General features: G+C 37.9%; 1 protein-coding gene across 1 annotated transcript in view; it reads left to right on the top strand.

Moving 5' to 3' along the window:
• Nucleotides 1-16,468, top strand: part of Cc2d2a (Coiled-coil and C2 domain containing 2A) — a 45,309-nt gene extending 28,841 nt beyond the window's left edge. Inside the window, exons 31-42 of the mRNA XM_080171163.1 lie at nucleotides 7,442-7,601; nucleotides 7,827-7,916; nucleotides 8,183-8,466; nucleotides 8,797-8,875; nucleotides 9,556-9,669; nucleotides 10,524-10,592; nucleotides 11,047-11,122; nucleotides 12,559-12,624; nucleotides 13,096-13,157; nucleotides 14,602-14,680; nucleotides 15,461-15,530; nucleotides 16,124-16,468. Coding sequence (XP_080027289.1) covers nucleotides 7,442-7,601; nucleotides 7,827-7,916; nucleotides 8,183-8,466; nucleotides 8,797-8,875; nucleotides 9,556-9,669; nucleotides 10,524-10,592; nucleotides 11,047-11,122; nucleotides 12,559-12,624; nucleotides 13,096-13,157; nucleotides 14,602-14,680; nucleotides 15,461-15,530; nucleotides 16,124-16,242 — 1,268 coding nt within the window. The 3' untranslated portion in view covers nucleotides 16,243-16,468. The remainder of the gene's footprint in view (nucleotides 1-7,441; nucleotides 7,602-7,826; nucleotides 7,917-8,182; nucleotides 8,467-8,796; nucleotides 8,876-9,555; nucleotides 9,670-10,523; nucleotides 10,593-11,046; nucleotides 11,123-12,558; nucleotides 12,625-13,095; nucleotides 13,158-14,601; nucleotides 14,681-15,460; nucleotides 15,531-16,123) is intronic.
• Nucleotides 16,469-18,103: the final 1,635 nt, after the last annotated feature.

The raw sequence follows: 18,103 nt of genomic DNA, 5'->3' as shown, positions 1-18,103 counted from the left end.
CTGCGTCATCTGATAATTTATACTTGCAAACCACGGTCCTTCCACCTGGACGCACTTGTTCTACACGTCCCAATCTGAACTTCTTCATCAAACTTGTGCTATCGTCGATCAGCACCACGTCTCCCGGCTCGAGCAGCACCTCGTTGCGGCGCCACTTGACGGACTTGAGTAGCTCAGGCATGAGCTGCTCCTTGTACACCTGATGGAACTGACGGGTCAACTCCTCCAAGTTCTCCAGCCTCCTGGTAATGGGCTCCTTGCAACCTGTTTCGAAGGTGCAGATTGCATCATTTGTCCTGCCGCCTAACAGATCAGCAGGTGAAATTATTCTCCAGCAATTGACGTCATCTCCTTGGGCGGCATACGTCAATGGTTTTGAATTCAAGACTCTGGCAGTCTCAGCACACAACACCAATAAATCATTGAAGGTTACAGTAGCACCAGCCAACTTCTTGTTCAACACACGCTTGACCAGCCCAACCTGCCTCTCCACAGTACCTACGAACGAGTGTGCTGCAGTGGGCACAAGATGCCATTCAAAATGCATCCTGGTATCCTTCAAAAGTTCATCTAAAATGCGCTTGGCACCAGCCATATTGGTGCCTCTATCTGTAGTAACCCTTCTAGGCATATTGTAAAACGCCTGAAGTTTTCTCAAGCCGACCAGCACGGCTTCAGTTGAATAATCGGTCAACACGTCAACAAACACAGCCTGTGTGAATCTACAGGCCACAATCAACAACCAGACTTTGTACTTGGTCTTGGAACTCCTGGTGCCAACGCCAGGCTTCACAACTTCTATCGGCCCCGCAAGGTCCATATGCACCTCTTGGAAGGGCACTGAGGGTTCAACACGGTCTGGCAGAATATTAGCCATTGCGGGACTCGAACGCTTGGCATATTCAATGGAACATGCAGCACAATTTTTGACCACTTTCATAGCCTCCATGCGGCCATGTGTGATCCAAGCATACCTTCGGCTTTGCGCCAATGTTTTACGATGTCCTCCATGTCCCAATTCATCGTGAGACTGTTGAAGGATGAGCTTCGCCAGCCTGTTGTGGCGGCTGAGCAAGACAACACCTGGGCTGTCCTTCATAACTTTCCTGGGGCCTCCAGCTGCGGCCTCAAGGGCTTCATCTCCTCTTCCGGCCATTTTCAATATTGTGAATGACCTAAGAGGAAAACATCCATCATGACCCACTATGGGCCAACAAACCTGGACCTTGTGATGATAGGGTTGAAGGGAGTCGAATTTCCCCTCGGCGTCCATGGTCATCTCCTTCTCTTGGTTGAAGGATGTCAAAAACAGGTCACAAACAGAATCCATGTATGTGTTTGTGAAAGTATAGTTCTCATAATACCTAGAACTATCATTGTTGCTAACACCATCCTCATTTGTTGCAACACCACGTTTCTTGACAAGCAACATTTTAAAGCAGTTGGCAGCCTTAAGAACTGCGGCCACAGTCCTCCTTGCCTGCCTGTAGGTCCTTCTTGCCAGGGACCTCCAGAAATCATTGTCCACCACCTGTGTGAACATTACCTTGAGCTTCGCCATCTTGGGATTTAGCTCGCTCTCGGGAATGGATGCATTTACCTCACCCGCCGTCTTAACGGGCCACTGGTCCTGTTCCAGGCGCAACCAGCTTGGACCTTCCTGGTATGTAGATCCAGGTTGTACATCCTCAATCGTACACAAACCACGCGTCGCCAGATCGGCGATGTTGTGTTGGGTTGGAACCCATCTCCAATCTTCAGGGCTCGTCAACTGTTGTATCTCGGAAACACGATGACTGTTGAAAACATTTAGCATAACACTGTCACTGGATAGCTGAGCCAGGGCACAGCTGCTATCACTAAAAAATACTTTGCCAGAAATGTTGAAAGGTAGAGCTCTGACAACTGTATCCACAAGCCTTGCCAAAATTAGACAACTAAGCATTTCTAACCTTGGTATAGACTCTATCTTCACTGGTGCGACACGTGACTTGGCGCAACACAAAACTACATCAAATCCTCCAGGAACTGGCCATCTCAGGTAGGTGATGGCTGCATAGGCCTGGTTTGATGCATCACAGAAACCAACAACCATTGGAAGCCCCAACGGCTTATCAGGAACCATCGAACGTCTGAACGACACATTTCCAAGTGCCGCACGGTCCTGGAGGCTGCTCACGAGCTCCGACCTCAACTCTCCAGGTATGACATCATCCCAGTTGCATCCATGTATGCAAACTGAGCGCAGACAAAGCTTGGATTTAAGCAGCAATGGCGCTGCTAGACCCATTGGGTCATACAATTGTTGCACAATTCTCCAAACTTCTCGTTTAGTTATCAACTCAGGTAGACTTCTCCAGAGATCCTCCAGATCCAGGTCCTCTAGTAGCTTTCTACCCTTAATCTTCTCGCCGTGGTTGGCTCTGACAGGTAGGAACAACTTATCCTGTTTAGGGTCCCAAACAAGGCCCAAAACTTTCACACTGTCAACATCATCTCCAGAATAAACAACAGATTTAAATCTGAAATTTCCAGGTGCAATCATATCTTCCAGCTCTTGGACCAGCTGGACAGCTTCAGGTTTACTGTTATGACCGCTCAAACAGTCATCCACGTAAGTACAAGTCTCCAATTTGACCGAAGGAGGATCTTGATACAAAACAAATTCAGATCTGAGTGGTTGCTGAACATCTCTCCACACATCTTGCTGGGCTACAACATCAGAACCTCTAATCTTCTCAGATCCATAAACATCTTGAACATCCTGCTGGGAACGTCCACCAAAAATACACCAGTGAGTCTGAGGGCGGTCACGGCCATATCGCCAGCCAAGGCTTCACCAAAGTTGATGGTTTTGGTGAGATAAACCTCCGGCTCTCCATCAACTGTATCAGCGAAAAAAACACGTTTCAGCTGAGAATCTTCATAGGTAGCTAACAATGAATTGTAGAACTTCTGAATGTCAGCCACAAATGCACACTTGTAACTTCTGAACCGAATAAGATTGTGCATCAGGGTATATAATGGAACTGGCCCGTCCATCATAATACTATTGAGGCTTAGCCCCTTGCAGCAGAGGCTAGAATTGGCGCATATCCTCAACGGCGTGGAAATAGACTCTTTATATGCGCAGACTAGGCTCGAATAATACACGGGCTTAGTATAAGCTAGATCTTCTGGCGAAGCTTTTGTATACACTCCACGAGAAACAGCTTCTTGGAACACTTGGCAGAAGGTGTCATATTCACCTTTTTTGACCATCCTCTGCCAGTCACGTAAGCAGATCTTGTACGCCTGCTCAGAATTATCAAACAACACACTTGGCGGCTGCTTGTAAGGATATGAGGCCGTCCAGATACGGTTCTCAAGATCCAACGTCAAACCTTCTTCAATCAGCTGCCGCTTACGCACGTCCAAGGCGGACTGCCCGGCGGCAATGGCGGCGCAATGACGGCAGTTCTTACAACCGCTGCACATTGATGGCGGCTGTATCCCCAAACTTTCTGTACTCAGGAACTCCATCTTGCTGACCTCCAACTTAACAGCTTTACAAGCGACAGGATTAGTAACAGTCCTGCCGTCTGCAGACACAACTAAATAGCCTGTACCAAATAAGCTTCTGTACAGTCTAGAATCACCAACCATTTTATCTGCACACGGGAACATAGCTGGTGTTAGATGGCCGATAAGAACATCAATCTTACCATCGACCATAGAAAAATTATCAGGCTTCATGTTGAAAATTTCGGCGGCGGCTGCAGGATCAATAGAACGCAACCCTTCTTCAGTACCAATGCTGGGCACTACCGCCGCCTCCAGAATATGGGAATTCCGGTTGCGGTCAACCAAACAAATTTTGACTGTAGGACATGCTTGGCTCTTTCCATCTGCCAGAGAAATAGTAGCTGTGCGACCAGTTGATGGCAACTCTAACTTCTTGGCAATACTTCTAGAAATCAACGTCAGATTTGCTCCAGAGTCCCACATAGCATTGACGGTGACTTGACGTTTGTCAGCCGCCAATGCTGGGAGCTGCTGCAACATCAGCATAAAATTGTTCTTGCTAAACAATTGTGATTCATAAACTGCCGCAACTTGTCCAGCCACAGTCTCATGAATCAAGCTATTATGGGGTTGATTGCAGCTGTCTATGGTACAGCTGCCAAGTTTATCGGCTCTAGGACAGTCGGCAACCCTATGCCCCTTTTGCAAGCAGAGCAAACAGGCTCCTATCTTCTTGATGAAGATTTTACGTTCAGGAACAGACATATCCCTAAACTTGGAGCACTTGAACAACAGGTGATCAGAATTACAACCTTCCGACGGGCAAGGCTGTTTCTTCTTGGTCTTAGCAGGAGACCCAGGTTTACCAACGGCTGTAGCTGCGGCCGCAGGATTACCTTTCTTCTTGGAGGGGGTGTCTACATCAGTCGAGCACCTCATCAAAATGGCGCCCCTCTGTTCCTCTATAATTTTCAACAGCTTAGGAACATCTGGGGTATCCATCGAGCCCAACGCTAGGTTGAGCTTATCTTGAAAATCACGTGGCAACTTCTTGGATAACATCTCCAGAAGGATCACGGTCAACCACTGGCTTGTGGTAACCTCATCATCATCATCATCTTTAGTCAGCTGCTCGAGCTGGCTAACTGCACCGCCAAACTCTGCTAACACAGTCACAATCTGGTTGGAGTCCGATGGTTTAGACTTCTTCTCCCATTGGTTGAAAAGGCAGAGCATCTGACATGTTTTGGACTTAAAACGTGCATCAAGGTAAGCCCATTGAGATTCATGCGATTGAATGTGAATTAACTGAAGTCTCAACTCTTTATTTTTACAGACCTTTTCACTGCTCAACAATAACTGTAAATATGACGGGTCCTGTCCTACGGTAAGCTTTTTAAAATTGTCCTTGAAACTTACGTAGGCTGCCTCTTGGCCGTCAAAGCTGGGAAGAAGGCGTTCGTCGACACGATTCATATATCCTGGCGTGAACATAGAACCGGTGCCGAACTGTGGTGTGCCAAACGGTGACACAAATGGCGATGCTGTCGAGGCACCCGCCGTCGTTGTGGGCAGCTTCACAGGTTCAAGCTTAACCTCAGCCAGCCGTTTCATCAAGGCAGACAAAGTGTTTATAATTGGTTCAGGTAAGAGAAAGTATGACCCTTTAATAACTTTCACAATCTTTAAACATCGATCATATAGTTCAGCCTTATGGTCAGGCAAATTATCACCAACTAAATCAACAACACTTTGAATGTCACTAAGCTCTTCTATAGCATCTAGAGCATCTTTCAGAGCACTATAATCTTTTTGCACAGTAACTATATCAGAATAAATGTCACTAAACTCCTCAAGCTCTTGGATTCTCACACCAAGCTTGCTAAAACCGACCATGATGCTATCGAATGTCTCGAACTTGTCATGGACAAGGATTGACTCCTTAGTGAAATGTCTAACGTCAAGCTCTGAAGATTCACTGACCAACTTCATCACTTTACTTAGTTCACTGGTTAGGGCCTCGACGGCTGGGCGCAGCCGCAATCCCAATTGAGCGCCTTTATTCTTTTTAGGACCCATGATTGTCACTAAAGTTAACTGTACTGATTACGATTATAATAATGTGTGGTAAGGTATCACAACCAACACATTCACAAAACTTCACAGATATTTTCTTAGCCGCATCTGTTCTGTCTTGTTTTCATTGTTTCGGAACGCATGCCTAGCCGTTCTCGAAATCTTATCTCCAAGCCCTCCGAATGACCAACATAGCGAAGTTTACGAATGTGTATTTATTACCATGAAAACAGTAAGTCTAAAACAAAAATATAAGAATTAATTACATAATATTAATGGTTATTATTTTTGTAAGATCGAGGTTGCGTGATTTCAATTTAATTAAAAATATAAAATTTCTAAAAAACTTTAAATTGGCACGAAACATATTAAATCGCATCAGAAATTGATAATTTTAGATTCAAATGATCAATAAAATTAAGGAAAATATTCGTATGATAAAACTTAGCAGTTAAATGGTCTATTTGTTGAAAAATTAATGATTTAAATTTCTTCATAAATTCGTACCATTCTACGCTTATTATTAAGAATTAAAAGATAAATTCTTACCACATATGATGTCAAACTAAGCAGGAAGGCTTATTTGAGATCTTCCACGGATTAGAGCGCATGTATATTCAACCAATACATTATTTTCATTCACGTAGCTCCTCACATGGGAATCATCAAAGGAAAAGTGCGCGTCTTTTTTGTTTGTTTACAAGCGACGCGCGGAGATAGTTAGGAATGCCGCGTTACACACTCATTCTCTGGTGTAAGGAAAAGGGAATTAATGGGTTCGGACTTGCCAGGGAATACAAGAAATACATTCCAACACAAACTGAATGATATCAAAATCATAGTTTTTCTATAAGTATTCTATAATTTAAAATCATGTTTAGGATAGAGACCAGGAGCACCGAGGGATACTGGTGTATCAGACAAGTGTTCTACCTACCTGAAACTCTACCTGACTATTATACATTGTTTAGGATGGAGACCTGGAACTCCGAGAGATACTGGTGTATCAGACAAGTGTTCTACCTACCTGGACAACTACGTGACACTTATATCATGTTTAGGATGTAGACCTGGAGCCCCGAGGGATACTAGAGTATCAGACAAGTGTGCCACATACCTGAACATCTACCTGACTATTACACAATATTTAGGATGGAGACCTGGAACCCCGAGTTATACTGGTGTATCAGACAAGTGTGCCACATACCGGAACATCTACCTGACTATTATACAATATTTAGGATGAAGACCTGGAAACCCGAGGGATGCTGGTGTATCAGACAAGTATTCTACCTACTAGAAACTCTAACTGACTATTATATAATATTTAGGATGAAGACCTGGAGACCCGAGGGATACTGGTGTATTAGACAAGTGTGCCACCTACCTGAACATCTACCTGACTATTATACAATATTTAGGATAGAGACCTGGAGCCCCGAGGGATACTGGTGTATCAGACAAGTGTTCTACCTACCTGGACATCTACCTGACACTTATATCATGTTTAGGATGTAGACCTGGACCCCAAGGGATACTGGTGTATCAGACAAGTGTGCCACCTACCTTAACATCTACCTGTCTCTTATATATCTTATACCTGGAACCCCAAGGGATACTTGTGTATCAGACAAGTGTGACACATACCTGAACATCTACCTGACTATTATACAATATTTAGGATGGAGACCTGGAACCCCACGGGATACTGGAGTATCATTCAAGTGTGCTACCTACCTTGACATCTACCTGACACTTATTTCATCTTTAGGATGGAGACCTGGAACCCCGAGGGATACTGGAGTATCAGACAAGTGTGCTACCTACCTTGACTTCTACCTGACTATTATAAATCGTTTAGGATGGAGACCTGGAACCCCGAGGGATACTGGTGTATCAGACAAGTGTGCCACCTACCTGAACATCTACCTGACCCTGGAGCCCGCCCTGAATGTGCCGGAGCCAATCAGAGAGAAGCTGGAGTGCGAAGAGGAGGAGGATATTGTAGAGATTTGTGAAAGGTAGTTAGGATAAATGGAGGGAGAGGACATTAGACAGTAAAGTATACTGCTTCCCAGAGTTATATAAATATTTTCACTCATTCGTTGGCTAGAAAATTAAGGTCTTTTATCAAATATTGATTGTAGTACATTTTTTTGTCCCTTACATAATCTTCTTGAAACTTTCAGCTAAAATTTTATATGTCTATTTTTTTACCCCAATTCAAAAAAGTAATCTTGTGTTAGATGGAGTCGAGCCTTATCATCCTCTTATCCGCAAAGAGCTTTCAATCCTCTGGTGACTGATGTAAATGGCAGATCTTTACTCATGACCAGGTAAAACATCTTGACTTTTTAGTTTGACTCAACACATCCATACATCCACTTGCGAAGAACAATAAAAAGATTCGGGTATTAAAAAATATTAGAAAAACGTTGTAAGTAATGAAAAAGTACATAGAGACAAAAGTGTATAATGTTAGGTCGCGCAAAGTAGGGGGAAAAAAGGCGGTGTATAAGCTGAAAGACCTAATCCTAAAAGGAAACAAAATTAATGTTTAATTTGTCTTTAAAAAGTAAGCAACTGATTCACATCTATTAAGGTATCTTGGTAAGCTAAACCCGCCGCCAGAAGTTGTAGCTGCTAGCAGCAGCAGCAACAGCAGCCAGGACGAGACCACCAACACGCCTGCTGAGAACGTCGCCTGGTTTGTCAGCCTTATCCCCTATACTCCAGCAAATGCGCTATTCCCAGGACTGGGAAGTATCTGGCCATCTAGTGAGCACTTTCTCAATATGATGTTGGGGTCGGAAGTGGAACATGCGGTACTCCTCACTAATTACTTCCTTGGAATGGGCAAGACTTGCTTCCTTCTGTTGGGAAAAGGTAAATTAATGGATGTATTATTACTTGGATCTTACACCGCATTTTCATGCTCTCAATAAAAGTCAATTGATGCTCTTTATAGTTCCTATAAAAGATGACGTCTTACAATATGAATGACAAATGATAGGCCAAAACACAGACTAAATCACCAATGACAGGCCAGTATACATTTTTATTGACCAATAAAAAGCCATTAGTTTTTTATAGGCAATATAAAAAGCTTCAATGATGGCGTTTTCGAATCTAAAGTGTTTGTTTATTATGTAATAGGTGTCTTTGTGGTATTGCAATGATTATGGACAATATTCTAATAATTATGTTATTATCCAGGTATACCAGAAGGAGATACTGCGTATGTGTTGACTGTAGAAGATTCTGGAGAACATTGGCTCTGGAATCCTGTTACCAGGAATCTTCAATCAATTCAATTTGGAGCTTTTTCAAGTGTCTAAAAAATCAGCCATTTGACGTCATAAAAATGAGGGATTATCCATCTCTTTTTTAGGTGGTTTCTTGGCCCCTTCTTCTCTCATCCCTCATTTTTATGAAGTCACATGTATGATTTTTTGAGACACTTTGTAAAGCTTTTTCAATTTGTTTAAATTAACTTTTTCAAATTCAGATTTTTTTTGTAAAAGATAATACAGAAACTACTTTAATCTGTAACATAAATCTTTATTTACAATTTATTCTTAACCTTTATCTTATATTTTCAAGGAAATTAACTTTAACAAAAAGAAAATTAGCTTCTCAAAAATTTAGTTTTTAATCTGACTAATGTAAACTAGCTGTGTTTTTTTTCTAAGAGGGGTTCTTGTTCAGCAAAGAGAAAATGCATGGACCTCCAATTACTTTAGCATTCACTTTTAATTGAACATCAACAGTAAAATAATAGAGGGGACACGTGCCGACTTTCAATTGGGTCTTTGAATATAAGCAAACAGTGTCAGAAATATAAACGCAGCAAAGTCTCTACAAATTAGCAGAGAGCAATTTGCTAGCTAACAAAAAAGGTCCCTACAACTTGGGCCAGGTAGTTGTCTGGTTTATACATCTATACTTAAACATTTATTAATTGAAAATTAATAGTGAACATTTCTCAACAACTGAAACCTTTCTGCCTCTGCAAAGTGTTTGGTTACTGGCCAACCAATCAAATATCTGGGCTAACATGCAGATTTCTGAGCACCCTCAAAGATTAAAGTAAGTATTCTAGTAATTTTAATAAACTCTTATAATTAGTTAGGGTTTTCTAAGTCTTACATTTTCCTGTAAATCTATGTAAGGCTAAGATAATTCGGCGTTATCCTCTTAGAAAATTTTTTTTCATTCCCCCCCGACTACCGACGAACAACTATTTTAGGTTAGGTTAGGTTTTAGGCTAGGGAGCCGAGCGCTGGGGCTAGGCAGGCTAGGGAGCCGAGCGCTGCGGATAGGCAGGCTAGGAAGCCGAGCGCTGCGGCCAGAGTTCATAGTTCGCTGATATTGAAAAAAAAATTTCTAAGAGGATAATACCAATAATTCCTAGGCTAGCCTAATAAATTTTAACGGATTTGGCTCATTATAAATTTATTTGATACCTGGGTGGTTCCTTATCTATTTTATTTTCAACTTGAAGATGCCCCTAAAGGCTAGTAGCGAAAATAATAAACAGCTTAACTTCAATTACATTTACTTTTTTATTAATCTTTTTAATTTGTAACAAAAATTTTTGCTTAGACTTACAAATTAATGTTCTGCTTATTAAGTTCCGAAATTCTAAAAGAGTTAATGTTCATTTGTTATACCTTCTGATTTTGGAGCTTCGCTTTTATGGATGTTGTCATCCTTATTTCATTAATCTTTTTAATTTTTGACAAACAAATAGCATATTACACACAAATTTGTTACAATCCTTTTCTTTATATCAGTTGTACAAAAACTCTCAAATGATTAGAATTGAATAAAGCGAAATATACATATACTCTACAGAAAAAGTTAGTTCTTGTTTGTGAAGTATAGCACTATGCAACCTCGTTTTTTTTGAGAATTTAAAATAAACCCACTCAAAATTTTAGGTGGGACATAAACAATCCTGGCCACTGGATGCCATTGTTCAGTCGAGCTCCACCTAAACATCTTCCCAGGTATACCCTGTTAGCTGTTTAAAACCAGAAAATAATAGATTTAGAATATTTGGTGCTTTCCCTCTAAGTTCCTATCATGAACTGAATATTTATACTATTCATTAAATAAATTGAAAATAAGGATAGGAGTTAGTTTTTTTCATATCTAACCCTTGCGGGGCAAATAAGAACCTAACACATCCTGTCAATCAAAAACATTTTACTTTCAATTTATATTAAAATAATGGGTGTGCACTGTGCTCGACTAGGCACACTGAGGGAAACCGACGAATTTTTTATTCATTCAACGAAATGAATTAACAAATTTGATGATTGATTAATAAAAATATTATGATTATACCTACTTTTTTTTTTGAAAATTCTTAAACTTTTGCTTGAAAAGGCATGGATGTATTGTATAAATACCACTCAATATTATTTTTATCTATCTTTTTGGCATAAATAAAATGTTTAGTATTGTTCCTGATCATCTAACAGTATCAGCTCCAGATACCAGAGCATCCAAAGCTCTAAAGGATAAAATTGAAAAGGTAAAAATTAAATTTCAAAGAAGATAGGACCATTTTATTTATATCTGAAACTTAATATATTATTATTTTAACTAAATTATTAAATTTATCTTACTACGATTTTTGCATATGCTACATTTGCAAATAAATTTTATCATTTTAGTACCAGTATAGTTATTTCTCGTATCGTATTATAAACGGCTTTCCGCGGATATAGAAAGTACAATTATAAGATTAAAACTAGTTTTTTTAGCCCTAAGGTGCCGGAGGCACCGGCTAAAAAAACTGGTTTTAATCTTATGATTGTACATTTCTATATTCGTAGAAAACTAAATATAATACGATGCTAGATATAGTTTTTTCGTATGGATGAGAACCGGTTCCTATCCACCGGATTCGAATGAATACGAGAAAATGATTTACCGCATTTTTCATGAGAAAAACAATGCTGACAAAAAAATATAAATTTTCCAGAAGCATCTTTTCTTTACAAGGGGCTTAAGTGTTCCATAAGATTCTGCAATATTTGTCAAGGACCTATAGGGATAGGACAATGGCCGATAAATTGATGTACTTAATAATGATACACAAAACTACCCCTTCTATAGATTACATTTAGTGATTGAAACGTTTAGACACCCAACCTAATGAACAAACCAATTAAAATTCAATAAAGTCCCCAAAGTTGGAGGCCAACGAATAAATAACGTAATTAATACATTGGAGACTAGTGTAATAAACAGCCCAATGTCCCCTTCCTCCCTGAATATTTGCAATTTTCCTCTCACTGTTTGCACACAAAAAATACTTTGCAAATGATATGTATTTTTTGTTGGTAAAAATCCCTAATGGTAGTTTTTCCTTCATAGCTACGGATTTTCTCTAAAAGCATCATTTTCCCTAAATTGAATTTAAAAAAAAACAGTTTATGCAATAAAAAGTCATGAAGAGGTTGCCTTTTTTTGTATGAAAATTCCCTTGTTGAAGTTTTTGTAGCTGTTTATAGTGTTTATAAAAAAATTACGTCAAACAATACAAATGACCAGGGATCGGAAGCCTCACGTAAGCCGCGTGTAAGCCTCAGTGAAATCGTGATTTTATCACTATAAAATTCAGCTGGATGTATAAAACGGCTCTTTAGTAGACAATCCTTCTTTCTTAAATTTTTTTTTCTGCTCACAAGCAGGTTTAAAACTGAGGCTTATGCGCGGCTTACGTGAGGCTTCCGATCCCTGCAAATGACCAATGATAGGCCAATACACAGTCTAAATTACCAATAGCCTGCTAGTATACATTTTAATTTACCAATAATAGGCCAGTATAACGTCATTTTTTATAGGCACCATAAAAAGCTTCAGTTTTTTAATTTAAGTGATTCTTTGATTACTAAATATGTAAATATATTCATATTTTTATTTAAATATTTATTTTTTTATTTATATTTTTTTTGTGTATAGGTATTAAGAGACAGTATTATGAATCTTAGAAAGAAGTGCAAAATGAGGACTTCATTAAACTTTCAGGTTTTACTATTTATTTTTATTTTTGGAATTGCTTGTCGTTAATGCACGTACATGGATATCCAATTGGATGGAGAGGGGGGGGGCATTAAATGATTTAATGTATTACATCTTACCCCCACACCAAAATAACCTTTGAAGCACCTCAACAAATCAGGTCAATCTTTAACGTTTAACACTCAAAATGTGTGTTTTATCCCCCCACCAAAAAAATTGTTTTAGGATGTAATTACCCCCCATCATAATTTTCATTATTTTTTTATGGACGGGGTGGGTGGGGGGAATGCGCCATTATACAACCCGAACATGACTTACCCTCGTATTAAGATTTTGTAGCCCCCCCCCCCCGAAAAAAAATCTGGGACGTAATTTGTAATGCAGCCGAATATAAATTTTATATAAATTTCCCTAATAGCGGATATTTGGTCCTTGTTTTTATTCTAACTCAATGTAAAAAGATTTTTTTTGTTTTAGGGAAAATCTCTGCTGGGAAAATTGTTACCCAAGTTAGAGCAACAAAGAATCAATATAGTCAGGTAATTTTTTTTTTATATGATACATTAATCAGTCGGAAAATAAAGTATTTTTTAGTGTGGTACCGAACTTATTAATATCCGGTGGTTTTATAACCTATTTTGAGTTATACTGGAAAATCACGATTATTATCGCATTGCATACAAATTTCTATGAATATTAAAACAAAGTTCATAACCTTAATACTAGTTTTGTTAGCCCGGGTCTTCGGCTTCTCGGGTTTCAAAGATTTAGTATCTGCGGAAAGCTGTCTATTATAAGATGAGAAAAATAACTATTTATCATTCTTATGTGACCTTTCCAGTACCATTGTGCATCGAATTATCTAAACGGTCCATGTTACCCTGAGTTATCAGCTTAAAAAACACCCAACAGAAAACCAAACCAATTCTATGATTGCACGAATTTTGTATTAAAAAGCTGTGCATTATAACGAGTTGTGCCTGTTTATTGACCAAGGCTTACAGAAAAAAATATTTTATGACAATTATTTTAATTATTTACTTAGAATAATGCTTAAATTGAAAAATTACATACTTTTTTTATGCATACAATAAAAGTATAAATTAGCAAATATTGAAAAATAAATAATTTATCATTAATATTAAGTTCTATTCTATGAAATTCAGACTATTCATATACAAGGATCTAAAGGGATAAGATAATGACGGATACCTTGATGTATTCTCAATGATGATACACAAAATTACCCCTTTCGTAGATTACAATTAGTGGTTTAAACGTTTTGATACTCAACTTAATGAACCGACCAATTAAAAGCTAATAAAAATTTTAAAGGTTGTTTAGCCAACGAATAAGAAAATGTTATTGTAAAACTTTGGGGACTAGTGTAATAAACAGTCCAATGTCCTCTCCCTCCCTGATTCATATATACATGCATGGTATATTAAATATTGATTACTAAACACACATTGGAAAACCACATAATTGGAATCCATCATGTTTATGGATTTTTAACATGTTGAATTTTAGCATTCTTGGATAGATATGGATCTATTACATCTTTAGAGTAGTTTTTAATTGTTAGTTTAAATTATCTAAAATTATCAAATATACTTAATATCCGCTGGACTACAAACGATTCTAATCCACACTGAAAAATTATTACAAATTTTTTTCTCTCCAAATAATAAAATGAAAAGCATAATGTTAATACCAGTTTTGTTAGACCCGGCCATTAGCCCATAGGGGCTAATAAATCTGTTTAATGGTATTATAGACAGCTTTCCGCTGTTATTAAATTGAAAAAGTATGAGATAAAAACCAGTTTTGTTAGCCCCGAGGGGCTGTAGGGGCTATTCGTGGAAAATTGTTTGTAATGCGATGCTAGACAAAATTTTTACGTATGGCTAAGAACCGGTTCTAATCCAACGGTGTTAATCGGTTTCGAAGCAATGCTGGAAAAAATCTACCATTATTTTGCAGGAACAAAGAGGAAGGTGAACGTGGAGGAAAAGGAGTTTCGCATTATACAGAGCTTTCAACATTGACAGCTTCTTACAAGGTACCCAAAGTTATCTTATTTAGTGGATCAAAACTTTGGATACTTTTTTTGAATTGAAATTAGTTGGTTCCAAACTTTCAAATCAATAATTGTAATCGACAGAAGTAGGTGTAAGACAGATATAAACTCTTATGGAGTAACTCTACAAATATATATCTAAAACTATTTAATTATGGGTTAATCATATAATTTAGTTACAGACGAACAGACAGACAAAATAAACATTCTTCTACTTTGTATTATAGATATCTAAAACTATTAAATTATAGGTTTGCAGATTTCCTCTTCACTTTGCCTACAGTGATCTAGAAACTATTACAGACTATTGGACAGACAGACTTTCTTCTACTTTTTATTATCTATAATACAAAGTAGCTTGATGTCTGTCCGTCCGTCCGTCTGTCCCTTAAGATCTCGGTAACCGCTGAACCGATCGGATTCTACTCTTCAGGGTATATACCTATTGGTCCTGTGGTGGTTTTAAGCTATTTTCTTGGGGAAGGGGGGGGGGGGGGGTGGAACACTCCTAACCCCCCCCCCCCCAAAAAAAAAATCCCCCCCAATTTTTTTTTAAATTTTGAATTTAATACTGGGGCAGATCCAATTTTTTTCCCCGAAAATTTTGAAATTGATACTGAAGGAGCTGCAATTTTTTCCCCCCGAAAATTTTGAAATTAATACTGGGGCAGCTCCAATTTTTTTTTTAATTACCTCTTGGAGCAAAGCCCCTAGAGGCTAGGGGCGAAGCCGCTAGTATATATATAAACTATTATATTATAGGTTTGTGGATTTCCCCTCCACTTTGCCTACAGTGATCTAGAAACTATTACTGAAAGTGTGAAGGCTACAGGTAAATTCAGTTATTTTTTTATATGTTCGAACATGTATTTGGCCATAACCTTGTCACAAAGGTCTGCGTTGTAAGCATTTTTGACAATGTTATGGCTAAATATATGCTCGAACATATAAAAAAACTAAAAGACTTAACATAATTTAATTTTGTTATTCATTAACTTAAGGATTGAATTATTACTTTTGAATACAATTTAAAGATAACCAAAAATAAAAACTAAACATTATATTCCAAATTTACAAATTTTTCACTAGTCTAAGAGAAATTTAAAAATTAAAAATGTAGTGCCCGAAACAATATCTATTAAAATAAGTATGGAAATTTGAATTTAAACTTTACTGGTCCTCATTCGTTGGCTTAATCACTATAGAGACATTTATTAAAGTGTGATTGGTTTGTACAAACTAGTAAGGTCCAAACGTTTCCACCAATAATAATCCTTTATAATTCAGTGGTAAGCCAGGAGCTGTATCTCTTGAGGAGATAAAAAGAGAAAGGCAGGCCTTTTCCAAATTAAATTTTAAGGGAGGTGTTGACACCCCTGCAGCACGCTTATGTTTGGTATAACTTAACTTTGTTGATAATTGCAGGCGTTTGGGAGAGTCGAGATCCTCTGGTAGAGTTTGCCCTGGCTATCCATGTAGAACCATACCCAGGCGGTGCCTTTTCTGTCTGGGTATACGTGGCTTCCCTGATTAGAAGAATATAAATTGTTTACCAATCTGTTTACATGTGTATTGGAATGTAAACGACAAAGATATGGTACCCAAAGTTTTATAACCACGTTATCTTTTTGTTGGGTTAAAATCTTTGGGTACTTCTATATTGAATTATGATTGGATGGTTCAAAAATTTTACTTTAAATTACAATTTGATTTTCATTGTTGTGTGTTTGTATTAGATTTTTGTATGTTTCAATAAAGAAATTTGTTTTATCTATAGTTATTTTTTACTTTTGGGTGTGTAAAATACCCAGGGAGGGAGGGGGTATTGTGTTGTTTATTACATTAATCCCCAAAGTTTTACTATTGGCTCAACAACTTTGGGATCTTTAGGATCAAATTTTGATCGGTTGGTTCATTAAGTTGAGTGACCAAACGTTTTTAACTATAAATTGTAATCTACATAGAGGGGAAATTGTGTATCATCATAGGGGATATACATCAATTTATCAGCCATTGTCTTATCACTTTAGATCTCTGAATGTAAAACAGTGATGAAGATATTATTTTATGGTTATGTTGAAATTTTGAAAACAGTAAAAGTGTCTGATTATGACGTCAGAAAAAATTAACAATTAACCAATGAGAGGCCGCTATATATTTTACCATTGTGAATACTGGCTTCTCATTGGTTAATTGTTAATTTTTTCTGACGTCATAGTCTGACACTTTTACTGTTTTCGAAATTTTCCAAGAAAGCTAAATAAGCAACAATTGTTCCCTTTCTTTTTGTTAAAGGGCCTTTGGTAATGGTTTATCGGGGCCAGCAAAAGAGAACATTTAGATTTTCAATTTTCTTACCCCAGGATAACTAGTCTTAAAATCTATCCTAAATACATAAATATAAAGAGTTCATTTTATATTTTAGAAGATATAGGTAGATATATCATTTAGCTTCAAACTTTTGTTTCACTTTATACAAAAAGAAATACTTAATTTGAACTAGAGGAAAAGTCAAAAATAAAACTTTTTTCTATCCAATGAAATACCCCTGCCTGTATTGGGTGAGGCCAAAATAAACATTTACAAATGATCACATGTAAGTATGTACAATAAAATATTTATATACACTGTAAAAAATGTATTCCCACTTTTAAAACTTGTAGAAATTTCTTTTTATTGAGGGGGGAGGGCGTATTTAGTTTGAGTCTAATAATGACTTCCTAGAATTTAGAGACTCTGTTTTTGAAGGGAGAGGGGGGTAGAACCATTTAAGGACTTAAATTTAGAAATGAAATAGTCTTGAGTTAACCCAGAACTTCAATTTAGTTATAAAATAGGCTAAAGCCATATGAAACCTATATATGAAGCTTCCTTAAAACTTTTCCGGTTTAGTCGTTAGCAAGATCTTATTGAACAAACAAAAAACTTTACTACAAAATATTAAAGGATAGGATATTAGTTTTATCAAAACTTTACTCAATTCTATTTAAACACAATTTAAGAAATACAAAAGTTTTAATAGTTATTTAACGCTTCGCGGATATTTAAATCAGATAAAAACCAGTCCTGGACTAACATGACTGGTATTAATATTAAGATTTTTATTTAGTATTTGTAGAAAAGTGTCTGTAATACAATGCTATGCATGATTTTTCCGTATAGCTGAAAACCGGTTCTAATCCTGCGGATATTCAATGGTTTCGAGGCATAGGCGTCCAAGGGGGGGGGTAATGGGCCATTTGGCACCCCCAAAATTTTGTGAACAATACCCCCCCCCAAAAAAAATCACCCCTACCTTGGGGGTGCCGTAGGCACCCCCAACGATTTTGGGGGGGGTATTTACCCCACCCAAACCATTTTGGGGGGGGTAATTACCCCCCCCAAAATAAATGTTCTTTAAAAAAA

This window comes from Acartia tonsa, chromosome 1, assembly GCF_053477335.1.
Source record: "Acartia tonsa isolate MP-2025a chromosome 1, ASM5347733v1, whole genome shotgun sequence".
Classification (NCBI taxonomy): Eukaryota; Metazoa; Arthropoda; class Copepoda; order Calanoida; family Acartiidae; genus Acartia; species Acartia tonsa.
This window is presented reverse-complemented; position numbering and strand designations above follow the sequence as displayed.